The sequence below is a fragment of the Poecile atricapillus genome, chromosome 1 (assembly GCF_030490865.1).
Source record: "Poecile atricapillus isolate bPoeAtr1 chromosome 1, bPoeAtr1.hap1, whole genome shotgun sequence".
NCBI lineage: Eukaryota > Metazoa > Chordata > Aves > Passeriformes > Paridae > Poecile > Poecile atricapillus.
The window spans coordinates 132026459-132040635 of record NC_081249.1 but is presented as its reverse complement, the minus strand read 5'-3'; the positions used below and the strand labels follow the sequence as shown (position 1 = coordinate 132040635).

General features: G+C 37.3%; 1 protein-coding gene across 3 annotated transcripts in view; it reads left to right on the top strand.

The window, feature by feature from the left end:
- The window catches only part of PIK3C2A (phosphatidylinositol-4-phosphate 3-kinase catalytic subunit type 2 alpha), a 50398-nt gene that overhangs the window by 28966 nt on the left and 7255 nt on the right, over nt 1-14177 (top strand). For all 3 annotated transcript variants that reach the window (XM_058830295.1, XM_058830277.1, XM_058830288.1), the window contains exons 10-26: nt 70-112; nt 201-414; nt 511-633; nt 2020-2187; nt 4377-4485; nt 5246-5388; nt 6031-6219; nt 6693-6786; nt 7043-7137; nt 7469-7649; nt 8187-8291; nt 9315-9407; nt 9634-9763; nt 11208-11344; nt 11997-12166; nt 12429-12585; nt 12997-13106. In XM_058830295.1, coding sequence (XP_058686278.1) covers nt 70-112; nt 201-414; nt 511-633; nt 2020-2187; nt 4377-4485; nt 5246-5388; nt 6031-6219; nt 6693-6786; nt 7043-7137; nt 7469-7649; nt 8187-8291; nt 9315-9407; nt 9634-9763; nt 11208-11344; nt 11997-12166; nt 12429-12585; nt 12997-13106 — 2261 coding nt within the window. The remainder of the gene's footprint in view (nt 1-69; nt 113-200; nt 415-510; nt 634-2019; nt 2188-4376; nt 4486-5245; nt 5389-6030; nt 6220-6692; nt 6787-7042; nt 7138-7468; nt 7650-8186; nt 8292-9314; nt 9408-9633; nt 9764-11207; nt 11345-11996; nt 12167-12428; nt 12586-12996; nt 13107-14177) is intronic.

Genomic DNA, 14177 nt, shown 5'->3' with positions numbered 1-14177 from the left:
ATACTTAATAGCCATGGAAAATTAATATGGATTTTCGGTATTGAAATTTCCTCTGACTTTATTGTGTAGGTATCCTTAAAATATGGTGATGACAATAGCAAGAGCCCCTCTGGTAAGTAAAGTTCTTAAATTTTTACTTAAAAACTATTTTGAGCTGGCTAATTTAGGAGGAAAAGCATTCAAAATAAATTATCGTTTAGGTTCACTGCGGCCTGAAAACCCTCTGAAAGTGAGTATAGACCAGTTAACAAGAGCAGTTGAGGCCCTTCTGCAACTCCACACCAACTCCTGTAGCAGTTCAGCAACAATTTCTTCAGAAGAGATTAAGAGTACCAAGGAAGCTTGGACTGCCACAGAACATCTCCAATTCACAATATTTGCTGCTCATGGAATTTCTTCTGATTGGGTGTCAAAGTAAGTGGCTTACTTATTGTAAAATTCCTCCTTGTATAGATTTTTTTTTAATGTTTTTATGATTTTTTTTATGTTTAACTCTTTTTCCTTGTCCAGTTATGAAAAATACTACTTGATTTGTTCTCTGACCCATAATGGAAAAGATCTGTTCAAACCTGTTCAGTCCAAGAAGGTTGGCACATACAAGAACTTCTTCTACTTGATTAAATGGGATGAGCTGTAAGTGACTTTAGCCTGTTAAAACTCAAACACTGTTTTGTTTTAGCTAGCTGCTGAATACAGTCATTCAAGCAACTCTTGGTTCTAATTCCATTTCAAGCATCCAAAGAACAATTTACTGATCAAAATCAGAAATATTTTTCCAAATGGTATTTCAGTACCTATTTTAAAAGGGGGAATGAAAATGCTGGACAAATGCCCTGTGCTAATGGTGTTTGTAGCATACAATTACAGGGAGTTAGGAAGGTCATAACATTCCTTGCAATGGGAATGCCTTGTGCTGCTTTAAGAGGGATTAAAGAATAAAGCTTGCTTGTATGTACTGCTCTATTTATGTAAATGGAGAGGAAAAGCAACTCACTTTTACTAACCTGAATATTGAATCAGTTTTTGTCCCAAATACAGAGGGTAGGAGGGAAGAAGGAAGAGCATGCAGAGAAAAGATAGGGAGATAATGGCAGGTGGTATCTGATAACTAAAAGGGGAACATTTTTTCATTATCTGTGTACAGCTTAATCTCTGCCACTTGAGTTATCAGGCAGCCTGTCATAGCTGAAGCATCATGTGAGCTCCATGGTGCCCCATATCTACTCTCCTGACTGCTCTAAAGGTCAGAGATAGACCCTAAGGAATACCCTGAAAGTTTGTGGTGAACATATTATTTCAGACCAGCAATGATAGTTTCTAGAACACCTGCCTTCAGAGAGTACTCCAACTACCTTTTTTTTTCTGGTGATGCACAGGATTAATTGTCACATCTTTTGCTGGCAATTACTCATGTATTACAGTGAAAGGACTGCTAGATTGCTTAAAAGCTACTGATACCCATGTTGTGCTTTTTAGTGCACAGAGAAATCAAATTAAAAGAACATTTTTAGGCAGTAAAAACAGTGTAAATAAAAGTGGAAGCTTGAATAACTCAGTGAGGTGTATATTCCTCAGCTACTTGCTTTATAGGTTTTGTACCATTTAGAATTTAACTTTCAGTAGTTCTTAATAGATTCTTTTATTTACATAGAAAACTTTCAATTTGAAAAATGAGGAGGTGGCTAACATGGAGTTCTGTGTGCCCTTCCTAGTGAGTGTAGTGGGAAAACTGGTTGTGCTGGACAGGTCAATTCTGTGCAAGGAATATGATTTAATAGATGGAGATTAAAAAGGGTTATTCCAAATCAACAGTGCAGAAGTGCAATTTAACAGGTTTTACAAACTATTGGTGTGGGAGATAGAGTGAAATATGATTGCATGGATATTTAACACTTGTTCTTCAATGTTAATTGACTCTTTGAAAGCAAGAGGCATGAATGGATTATATGGATAAGCCTGTAACTTACTAACACTGCCTTTTTTTCTAATTGACTTATTTTTAATACTTTTATTTTGTAGAATAATTTTCCCCATCCAGATTTCACAGTTGCCTTTGGAATCAGTCTTATGTCTGACTTTGTTTGGAATCCTAAATCAAAGTAGTGGGAGTTCCCCTGACTCAAATAGGCAGAGAAAGGGCCCAGAAATTTTGGGTCAGGTTTCTCTACCTCTTTTTGATTTTAGGCGGTAAGTATCCAAAACATGGGTAAGATTATCAATATGATTTGCTCTGTGTAAAGCTTCCTCCACACCTATAGCTATAGAAGCTGCCTCTCTGATATTGAGCACAGTAGGCCATGATAAAGGTAAGAATTGCAAACTATACTGATACAGAAAAAATACATTTCATTAAATAGAGGACAAAATGTGGTCCTGTGTTGTGTGATTTCCACTGGCTGAAAAAACTTTACTGCTGGAGGAAGTTGAATATTGCTTGGATGATTATATCCCAGAATATTCTAAAATAATTCTTTTTGATTCAGAGCCGAATTTATTTTAAACAATTAAAATAAAGGGATAATTAACAAGTGTGTTAAACTTGTGGCATATTTCTGGTTTGAAGTGGCTTTCCTTCAAATACAGCTGTTGAATGCTGTTACGTTTTTCACTAAGAATGAAAAGCCTGCTGTAACTTTCCTAAGCTGAGTGTTTCTGGATTGGTTTGTGCTTCCATCTTTGATTATGAAGTGCATTCCAAAATGCTTATCACTTGGACAGCTACTCAATGAGGCATTAACCAGTTGGCTTGAACCACAGGTGCCCAAATTAGACATTGTGTTGCAGAAACGATCACACCATTGCCAAACAGCTTCTGCACTTATGCTTAAGGTTTCCTATTTATGTGTGCTGCTGACTTCTAGGTCTTACTGGATGTTTAAATTGTCAAGCAAGGCTGAAGAAAGGCAGCCAGATCTTTCCTGGACAGTTACTGCTGTGTGTTGCTTGTGACTGTTTTGTGTGCTTTGAGTCATCTGATTCTGGATTTCACTTTACTTATTCTGCTTTCTCTTTTGTTTTGTGATGATTCCAACAGTTTGAGGGTGTTGCAGGGTTTAGGATTTCCTGCATTGCAAAGATGGCCTGCTGATGCTTTCAATCTCCACCAAAGCTTGTATTTCTTTTCATAAATGATGCTTATTTCAACCTTCTGTTTAAATGTTTCATTTCAGTCTCCTATCTAAATACCACATTTCACAGTATTTGAAAACACAGCTTTTGATTTTAATTGCAAATGTATCTTGTCTTCATGGTATTCTCATAGGAGTTAGTCTGGGGAGAAAACCATATTTTCTGTTTTTGCAGAACATTACAATGGTGTGTGTTGTGCCAGAGCTTGCTGAGTGGCCTGTATGTAGCAGCTGTAGAGATGCTTAGTGGTCTAACCCACTTGCAGTCCAGATAAATTAAATCCAGACCTGCATAATTAAAGCTGGTAGCCAAATATTCCAGTTACAGTTGAAAATAGCATCAATGACAGGCAGGAGCTAAAACTTGAAACTAACTGAAATATGGGGAGAACAAAACTGGTCATGTATGTGTTTTGGAAGAATCTATGGCCAAGTTAGAATTCCTTCTGCTGAAGTGCATGTGAAGGTGCTTAAAATGTCATTACTTGTGGATGAGACAGAAGGCTGTGGCAACTGTATTAAATTGGAGAATTATTCAAAAGCATAAGCTGTTCACTTGTGCTTTAGTGGCATGATTTGGTAATCTTTATTGGCATGGCAAGCTCCTAGTTAATCAATATTTGCATATAACAACCTGTTGTTTATTTGAAATACATAAAAAACGTAAAAGGTCTTTCAAAATATACTTAAGGCTTGGCCTTCAAACAGTCTTTTGGAGCAGCATTTTGATTTTAATAGACTGATAGAAGTTTTCTGTACCTAACATAAAACACTTAATTGATTTATGGAGTGTCTACTAGTGCAGTTGTGCCCTACTACGATTGGAAATGGTATTAATGCTGGGAATACACTGGCAAATGCAAATGTCATTTGATATACCCTTGCAGAATCTGGTAATGTGGGAAGTCCAAGCAAATGGTGATGCCTGTAAGATTCATATGCCTGGGCCATTTTTCTAGAAGCTAAGAAGAATGTATGTGTGTGTGTGTGTTTGTGTTCAGTTTTTTTCTGAGGCAAAAGTATTCCTTTTCTGACTTAAAGAACAGGGAGCATCTAATTTATCTGTGCAACTAAATCAAAACTGAACTTTTTCCATTGTCTTTTCCACCTAAAAGTTGTGCGCGGTCCCTTAAACCACTTAGAGTACAGACGACAGCCAGTGAAAATCAGTAAATTCATTTGACAACTAGTATCTTGGTGAAGTAAACAGACTGTGATACTAATGACCTGTGCATGTTCTTTTCTCAGACTGTTAACTTGTGGGACAAAGCTGTTGCAACTGTGGACCTCATCACATCTGCATCATGTGTCAGGGATGGCCAGTAAGAAAGGAAATACGGAAAGAATAGTGTTGCAGGTTATATATAATTCTGATTTACTCTATTCTTTGTTTGAATACTGTGACTTGTAAGTCATATTAGATAAATATTTGGGGGAAAGTAGTGCTAAGTAATGTTTGAAAGTCAGTATAGAATAGTGGTAACTGTAAGGGCAAAGAGTGTGAAGTTCCTGGAAGTCTCTACAAATCTGTTATTGAATAACTTTCTGGAAGTAAGAAAAATCAGAAGTGCTTTGGCATTACATGCTGTCAGTACTGGGAGAGAATGTTTTTGAAAGCAATCCATAGAAATGTGTGCTGAGATGGGGCTTGTCTGGACATGAGCAGTAGCAATTCCAGCTCCTTTACAGAACATAAGCACCTCTCTCTCAATTCAGAGTTCAAATTTCCCCCCAAAGAGAAGGTGCCTTACTAGGCATGGCTCAGCAGTCACAAAACATGGCCTGAGTCAGTGGTTGGAAAACAGTGGAAACCACTGGAGTGGTTTGAAAGTTCTGTGATTATCGCTGCTCTAAGCATTCTCACTTCTCTTCTGAGGACTGCTCCAGCCACTGCATTGTGCAATAACATATAGCTGTACATTTAGGAACCATAGTCATGTAGAAGAATTGAGATGGGAAAAAATATTCAGCAAACAGTATGTGGGGACTGTTGCACTTGCAGAACTAAAGAGCTCAGATACCCAAACATCTGAGATTGCTGGAAGGGTGAGCTTTCTCTACCTAAGGACTTGCATCATCTTTATTTTTTCTTTTTTCTTTTTTTTTTTTTTTCCCAGATTGACTTCCCATCCCTTTCTTTTGACATTGAATATAAAATGCCTCAAGCTGCAAAGAGTACTGTGCATCATTCTGTAGAAACATTAGAAAAGCCGTTGAGAGAACGTCTCCTTGCCATTCTCTCCAAGGATAGCACCATTGGGTATGTCCATCTCTTCCAGCTGGGTTCTTTTTGCACATGACAATTTGTAGCTAGGATATAGAATGCTTATATATTCTTAAGTTTCTGTAGTTTATTTATTTTTTTTAAATATCTTGAAAACCTGTAGAGACTTAAACAAGAGATTGAATTAAGCATGTGAAATCATGGTACTGATTTAATGAATTTCCTTGTGCTTTCCATGGCTGGTGCTATAACAGTTTGTTGCTGTAAGACTGTTGCCCCCTGGCCTGCCTGTTATAGTCACCTGTTCCTGCTTGGCAGTTTCTCAGTTTCAGGCAGCAGTGGCAGTCTCAGCAGTGGCTGTTCATGTGCCATGGGAGCTTTTCTGGTTCATTTGGCTTTTTCTACTCATCTGCACCAAACTAACATTGATGTTTTTGGTTCATTTCAGATTATAGTAAAACTTAATTTTGTCCTGCCCAAATGATAAATCTGAACAAATGTTTCCTTAATGGTTTTATTTGGCTTCTTGTTTTGACTTTTGTGGAGGAAGGAGTCATTTCAATGTGATTCCATTCTGTGTGTTAAATTATCTGTATGAATACAACAATCAGTGGTATTTGGGTTATTCAAGTGATGGTTTGTCATGTGCGTTATAAACTGAAATGCTCTTGTCTGCAGGCTGTCAAAAGAAGATAAAGAATTTTTGTGGGAGAAGAGACGTTATTGTCATAGCCATCCTAATAGCCTACCAAAAATACTGGTTAGTGCCCCACACTGGGACTGGGCAAGTCTTCCAGAAATATATTCGTTACTTCAGCAGTGGCCTCCTTTATCACCCTTAGCTGCACTGGAACTACTTGATTCAAAGTAAGAAAACCAGTGTAAATGAACTCTCTGTGTTTTGTTCAGCATTAAAGGACTCTTCTTTGGCAGAAGATCCTGGAATGGGGTTCTGTGGGAAAATACTGCTGAATTTCTTGTGGCAAAAGTTAAATGTTTTTAAAATTTTAAAGAACCCCATGCCTACTTTATTGATATAGACTTAACCAAGTCATGTAATGAAAGCATAGCAACAGTGGTTAGGGTTCTGAAGTCTAACATGCAACAGGACAGGAGTTTATACAACCAGAGTTTTGAGAGGTTTTGGGTGTGCTTTTCCTAAATATGCACATGTGGTTGCATCTTATGTGATGAAGGGCCTCTTACTTGTAGATTTCTTATTGAGCTTTTGAAGACTTTCTACAGCTGCTTTTCTTTGTAGCTGATCTCAAAATAAGAATAAGAAAAAAAATCCTACATGAACAGAGAACACTTAATGTGGATTTGTGGTGACTTTCTAGGTTTGCTGATCAGGAAGTACGAAGTACAGCTGTGAACTGGATAGAGACATTGAGTGATGATGAGTTAACAGATTTCCTCCCTCAGTTTGTACAGGTAAGACTTTCTGCCTACACAGAGATTTGAATTTTTCTGGCTCTTGAAAACCCAAAGGAATTGCTTCTGACTAGTAGCAGAAGTGCAGTTGTGTGCCTCTAACTGTAATGCACAATAGGGGAAACAGTTTGAATAAATAATCACTTTGTAACTGTCCAAAGTATTTGTGGTAATTCTGTCTGTGCATTAGTCACAAAATATGTCTTCATCAAGAATTAAATGCAGACCTGATTTATGTAATTTGCACTGTATTTAGGCATTGAAGTATGAAACCTACCTTGACAGCGCTCTTGTGAAATTTCTTTTGGCTCGGGCACTTGGAAGCATTCGGATTGCACACTACTTATATTGGTAAGGGGTTCTTTGCTCCATTGCTCCTGTAATGTGTGTGCCACAAGATCAGTATTTTCCAGGTAAAAAAATCCTTCTTAATGTCATCATTCAATAACATAACAATGACTGTTGTGAATGGTGATTATACAGAATGTAGCTCCTGGTTGTTGGTTTGGGTTTTTTTTAATGAAGGAACAGGTAGTGACTCTATAAAGCACAAACTTATCTTTTCTATCCTGTATACCAGTAACTTCAGACATATGTAGTATTGATTCACTGAAATATTTTAATGCCTTAATTGTTTGCTGCATTTTCCATAGGAAAATTTAATCTATCTCCTTTATTTCAGGCTTCTTAAGGATACACTGTATGATACAAAGTTTGGTATAAGGTATGAGCAAATTCTTGGAGCTTTTCTTTCAGTCTGCGGAAAAAGGCTGAGGGAAGAGCTGGAGAAGCAGACCAGGCTAGTGCAGCTCTTTGGAATGGTAGCAGAAAGAGTAAAGCAAACGAGTGGATCTGCTCGGCAGGTGTGTATATATTTTTAATTCAAAACTAATCTACTTAATTGTCTTTTTAGTCTAAATTCAAAATGTTATGTAAGTATATAAGAAGATTTATGAACATGTTGCTCCGCAAAGCTTAATTAAGTTGATGCTTTTGTCAAGTTTATCACCTGGAACATGGTGGTGAGGTGATAGGGCAAGAAAGTACAGGATGGTTTCTGTGTATGATCAACTGGAAATGAATTTAAACCTATTACTGCTGAAGAATGATTTCATCATGCAAAATAATGGGATATCTGTTTTTGTGCTGATAATAGAACTTACAGTTTGATGGAGTGGGATGCTGTCATCTGCTTCAGTCAAAAAAACCCCACAAACATGTGTGATGAGTGTTACATTGCTAAGCTTTAGGTATTTTTAATAGTTAAGCCAGCAGCTGTAGTTTCTAGTATTCCTTTGACACTGAGGAGTTAAAATAGTCTTCAGGGTAACTTTGTCCAGAGGTTTTCTGTTGATGCTTCAGTTAGCAAAATGTCAGCTGAATTTTCTTTTTGTCTGCAGATTGCCTTGCAAAATGGCATGGAGCGTGTGCAATTATTTTTCTTGAAGAACAAATGCCGTTTGCCTCTCAATCCCAGTCTTGTGGCAAAAGAGTTAAATATTAAGGTACTGCATGTTCAGGGTTTCAAAACCCTTTTGCAAAAATTATATTTAGGTAAAGCTTTTACAAATGAAAAAAATTATTTCCAGCGCTTGAAAGCTCTTTATGCTGTGGAGATGGGGTTTAATCAAAAATGCTGATTGAATAAGGCAGCAAAATTCGCTGAGCAAAAATAAAATGTGCACAAATACAGTGTAAAACCAACAAAAGCACTTGTGTTAAAAAATATAGACATATATCTGAAATAACTTATTACATCTTCAGACCCTGTCTCCTGATGCCAGCAATCCTGAAAGTGCACGAAAAAATCATGTGTGTGTTAGTAATCAAAAGAGGAAATTGACCAAGAGTTTAAAGTTCAAGCAGTGGGTAAATACTGTGAAACATGTGAAACTACCTGTTACTGGTTGTGTCCAGAGATGCTGGGGAGGGAGGCAATAGCTTTATTTTATTGTGAAGGTCCAGCAAGTAATAATGTAGGAGAAGCAGGTAGATTATTTTTCCAGAACTCTGCAAGGTTTGACAATGTCTGCTCAACCACAGTCTTGATTATATCATCATGCATGACTGAAAACCTAAAGGTTTGTTAACGCTTGAGCTAATCCTGTGTTTGAGAGACAGCTCATCTCACTTTCCTTCTCTACTGTAACTATTAAATCACGAGCAGGGACTTGAAAGCACATAAATAAGAAGATACTGTGAAACACACAAATACACATTTTTAATACATGTTCTAGGTTTAAAAAAAAAAAAAAGCTGCTGATAAAATATTTATTCATGTTTTATTTGCTCTTCCCTTCAGAATGTATAAAACATCACTGTGCAGCACTGTTGGCTTTTGTACAAGAATTCAACAAGTAGCAGCCAAAGGGCTCATTATTCAAAGGAAGCACGTATTCACCACAATTGAAATGTTAAAAGTCTGAATAGACACATTGTGTGTCAAACCTGCTTGTTGTCAGAATGTCTTGTTTTCTGGGCTAGCAGGAATAGTTCTTTCTGACCATTGACACTAAATCTTCTTGCAGGCCTGTTCTTTCTTCAGCTCCAATGCAGTACCACTCAAAGTTGCACTGATAAATGCAGACCCGCTGGGAGAAGAAATTAATGTGATGTTTAAGGTAGGCCTTACATGTGTATTGGAGAAAAGAGGTTGAATGACAATCACTATTTAGCTGGTATCAATTAATTTTAGCATAGACCAATAAGCTTATTCTGTGAGTTTGCTCTTGTGTGTCTAGAAAGCAACATGTGAACATAAAACTCTACCATGTGAAAGCTTAACTGGAGCCTCTTTCTCTTTTAAGTTTACTGTATCACTGGTTAACTTTTATTTTTCCATTTAAGGTTGGAGAAGATCTGAGACAAGATATGTTGGCTTTACAAATGATTAAGATCATGGATAAGATCTGGCTGCAGGAGGGACTGGATCTAAGAATGGTTATCTTCAAGTGTCTCTCAACTGGAAAAGACCGAGGTGCTAAACCAGATGCTGCCTTTAACCTTTGCTCTGCCACTTCAGTTTCTTGTCACTATCTTGCTGATAGTGAAAAACCCCTGGGCAGTAGGTGCCAAGGAACAGTTCCACTGCAAGGAACTTCATTACTTGAGAGTATAATAAGTTAAATTGTTCTGAATTTCCTGATGGCTGAGTGGCATCTAAGTATGTTTCTTCTCTTGGCCGTTCTGTTGTCAATGAACAGTGGTACAAACAAACAAATACAGTGATAAAAGCTAAGGTTGCTCTTGATGCTCTTACTGCAACACAAGAAAATACTGGTGCTATAGCAATCCTTATTCTGAAAGTTTAATTATAGTGAAAGTATTCCAATGCAAACCAAAATGCTGAAGTGTCTGGAATCTCCTGCACTTGAGGGAGTATCATTCTTGTACTGAAATGTGTAAAAAGAAGAAAAATTTAAACTAGCCCTTGCCATGCACACACACTATTCCTCAGAATTAGTGTCATGCTGGTGAAAGTTCCTTGGCAATATGAGGCTGTCTCTGGGGTTTGAAAGTAGGTCACAGAACTTGAGTGCAAATACTGCCCTGCACCTTGAACATGCTTTTTGCTAGTTTTAGCTAATTCTCTAGAGCTAGCCAATAGAAACCAAAGATATTTAAGAGGATAAACAATAACTTAAGTATTTCTTCAGTCAGATGAACAGCATGACCAAAACTCTTAAATACATGGAAAAGATGGAACTCTAGGTTGGCAAAACTAAGCAAAAGGCTTCTATTTATGTAAGACTTGCTCTTTGGAGAAACAGATGGCTTTTCCTCCTACTTTGAATGATGATTTATAGTTGGGTTTTTTTTCTTGCTGCTAATATTAGTGTCCTTAATGTACTCAAAAGATTAAAGGGGAAAAGTAAAATGGATGCAAATCACAGATGTACCTTTAGTAGCTCTTGCCAAGATAGAAGTAAAATTCTCATTTTATGGTTTAGCTATACAAATATTTTTAGTAAATTACATCTCCAAAGGAAAGCCACATATAAAGCCCACTGTCTGGTCTGTTTCAACACTTGACAGCAGATAAAGTTACTAGATTAATTCACTGTTAGTGTGTGGGAATTGTCAGCATCAAAGTATTTTGCCGAAATTAGACTAAGAGGAGTTTATGTGGTAGAAACGAAGAATTTGAAGTATAACTTAAGTGTGCATTCTAGCAACTGTAACTAGTTGTAGTAAAGTACTCTAAGTTGGATTGCTAGGTGTGTTTCATGGTTTACTTTGTAACATAGTCTGTGGAAATGTTTAGGGGATTAATAGAATAATTTTTGCACCTAGCTGGGTTTTGAAGGAGGTTAGTCTAAGACTGTAAAATTCATCATTGTTAGGAAGTTTCTACTGAATAATGAAAATGCAGGATAACTTAAGGAGATCGCTAAAAACAGTTTGTTTTATTTTACATCAAGGCATGGTAGAGCTTGTTCCTGCTTCAGATACACTCAGGAAAATTCAAGTGGAATATGGAGTGACAGGTTCTTTTAAGGACAAGCCTCTGGCAGAATGGTTGCGGAAGTATAATCCTACAGAGGAGGAGTATGAAAAGGTAACTTCAGCACTGTTCTTTTTTGAAGATCTTCTGAAAGGGCCAAGTAAAATCTGATGAAAGAATGAAATTCATATTCCAGATCTTCCACTGAAGTTTTTGTTTTGTATATTTAAGAAACTTAATTTTTTTCTAAACTTGAAAAAGAGCAAATAAAAATCCCCCCTATAAAAGAGAGCCAGATGGATTCTCATAGTTGTTATTGGATATAGAAAAAATGTACTTTAAATTTAAGAGAGGGGGCAATAGTGGCCACTCTTAATTATAGTTCAGGAGCAATGGCCTCTTTTTGTACACCTGAGGTTCAAAAATTAAAATATTTTTTTGGGTTATAATGCTGTTACAATACATAGGAACTTCAAGTCCTGTACCCTTTTCTTTGCTAACATAGTTTTGTGATTTGTCTTCAACTCCTGTTTTCTCTTTCATTCATGTAAAAAAGAAAATAACCATTTTTGCTGGAAAGTGGGATATCAAGGGATTTTGGCAAAGCTAACTGTTTGAAGAACAGTATTTGGGAAAAAAACCCCACATTTATGGTCTGTTTTGGCTGCACTGGATTTTCCACTCATCGAGATTGACTGTTGAATACATGAATTATGTTTTTCCACTAATATTTTATCTCAATTTACTTATTTTCTCTCTCTCCCAGGCTTCGGAAAACTTCATCTACTCTTGTGCAGGATGCTGTGTAGCCACTTATGTCCTGGGAATCTGTGACCGCCACAATGATAACATAATGCTCCGGAACACTGGGCATATGTTTCACATCGACTTTGGAAAGTTTTTGGGACATGCACAAATGTTTGGTAGCTTTAAAAGGTATTTTCTGTACCTAAGCAATGTAGAGAATGAAGTGATTTTCTTTCCAAGTGTTGCTCTGGGAGATCTGCTGTAGGTCCAGTACCATGTGAATGTGCTGTGTAACCTGAGGCAGCACTTGGGAGAGGAATGCAAACCAAAGCCGTGAAACAGCATTAATGGAGTATTTAATATCATTACCTCAGGGTGGGGATGGAGGGCAGCAGGAAGCACAGTGAAGAGACCTTATGATGAGCTCACAAATTCTGTGCTTTTTGAACAGGGATCGAGCTCCTTTTGTGCTGACATCAGATATGGCTTACGTCATTAATGGCGGGGAAAAACCCACAATTCGTTTTCAGCTGTTCGTGGATCTTTGTTGCCAAGCTTACAACTTGATAAGGAAACATGCCAGCCTCTTCCTTAACCTCCTTTCATTGGTAATCATTTTTCACATTCAGTTGAAACTTGATAGATCTGTCATGCTGGGTTGTATTAAAAACTGTTGTTTTTATGGTGTAGAAATTCATAATGCAGGCTTTTTTTAAATGCCATAAACATCTCATCTATTTTTTGGGAAGCTTTATTTGGAATCTTTTAAGCTTTTTTACTGCCTACCTCTTTCTTGAAAATTTAAAACGAATGTACCACCACAAATTGCACTGCAAACAGTTTTTAAGTGCTTTTAATTTGGCAGAAATATTGAATAACTGATTATAAATAATTGTTGTCCATTGCTGTTAGTATATAGAAATTTAGTGCAGTTACAAATGAATTTGAGGGTCTAAATCTTAACCATTTCAGTATAAGATCTTACTGGGTTTATTGCATTAAAACTAAATTTCTTGCAGATGCTTTCTTCTGGGTTACCAGAACTCAGTGGGATTCAGGACTTGAAGTATGTCCAGGATGCTCTCCAGCCCCAAACAACAGATGCAGAAGCCACCATTTTCTTCACGAGGTACTGGAAAACTAAAATATCTCCCACTATCATCCTCTAAATGGGAGATTTCTGATAGGAAAAAACATACTAGGGACGGTCACAAACGTGTCTGTACAAGTTGAACAGTTACACTGTACAGTCATAAAATAACAGTTAACTACATAACTAAAATCATTTCCATAGAAGAGTAATGCTTGTGCTAAAATACCTTGCAGATTTTAGGGGTGACCTTGTGTGAAAAATTGGTTTAAAGTGCTGAGAGTGAATAATTCTGTCTGGCTGTTTAACACTTATATTTTGAATACATCCTAAATTCCTTAACAGCAGAGTATATGATGGAAAGCATTGTAAAGAAGTTCTCTCTTGGAGAGGTGCTTTTGCACACTGGGGAGGGAGGGATGATGCCCCAGTGGAGGAGTACATGCAGTGTAACTGAGGTGTTGCTATGTGTTAGAAAAGTGGTACTGTACTTCAGCTATACAGGGGAAACTGCAGTGGTGTGCATGCCACTTAGAATCATAGAAAAGTTTAGGTAGGAATGGACCTTTAAAGGCCAACATCTCTGGGCAGCTTGTTCTGGTGTTTCACCACTCTTACTGTAAAAAAAAAATAAAATTTCTTATATCTAATTTGAATCTATCCTCATATACTTTATCCCTTGTCCTGTCACAATAGGTCCTGCTAAAAGGTTTGTCCCCATCTTATGTGTAAGTTCCCTTTAAGTACGAATGGCCTCCCCATGAAAGGCCACAGTAAGATCTCCCCAGAGCCTTCTCCAGTCTGAGCAATCCCCATTTTCTCAGTTTGTTTTCACAGGAGATGTGTTCATCCTTCTGATAATTTCTGTGGCCCTCCTCTGGACCTCCTCCGACAGGTCCATGTCTTGCCAGGGCTCCAGAGTTGGACGCGTGTCTGGAAAACCTTCACGATTTCAATTAAAAACTATTCCAAAGTTTGGATACTGAGTCTTCTATTAAATGTTGATATGATACTAATTATATAGCCCATTGATCACTCTTACAAACCATTTGTTTGTCAGCAAGAAATAGGGTTTATTTTTCTTAGACTTCAGTCTGATACATTGACAGA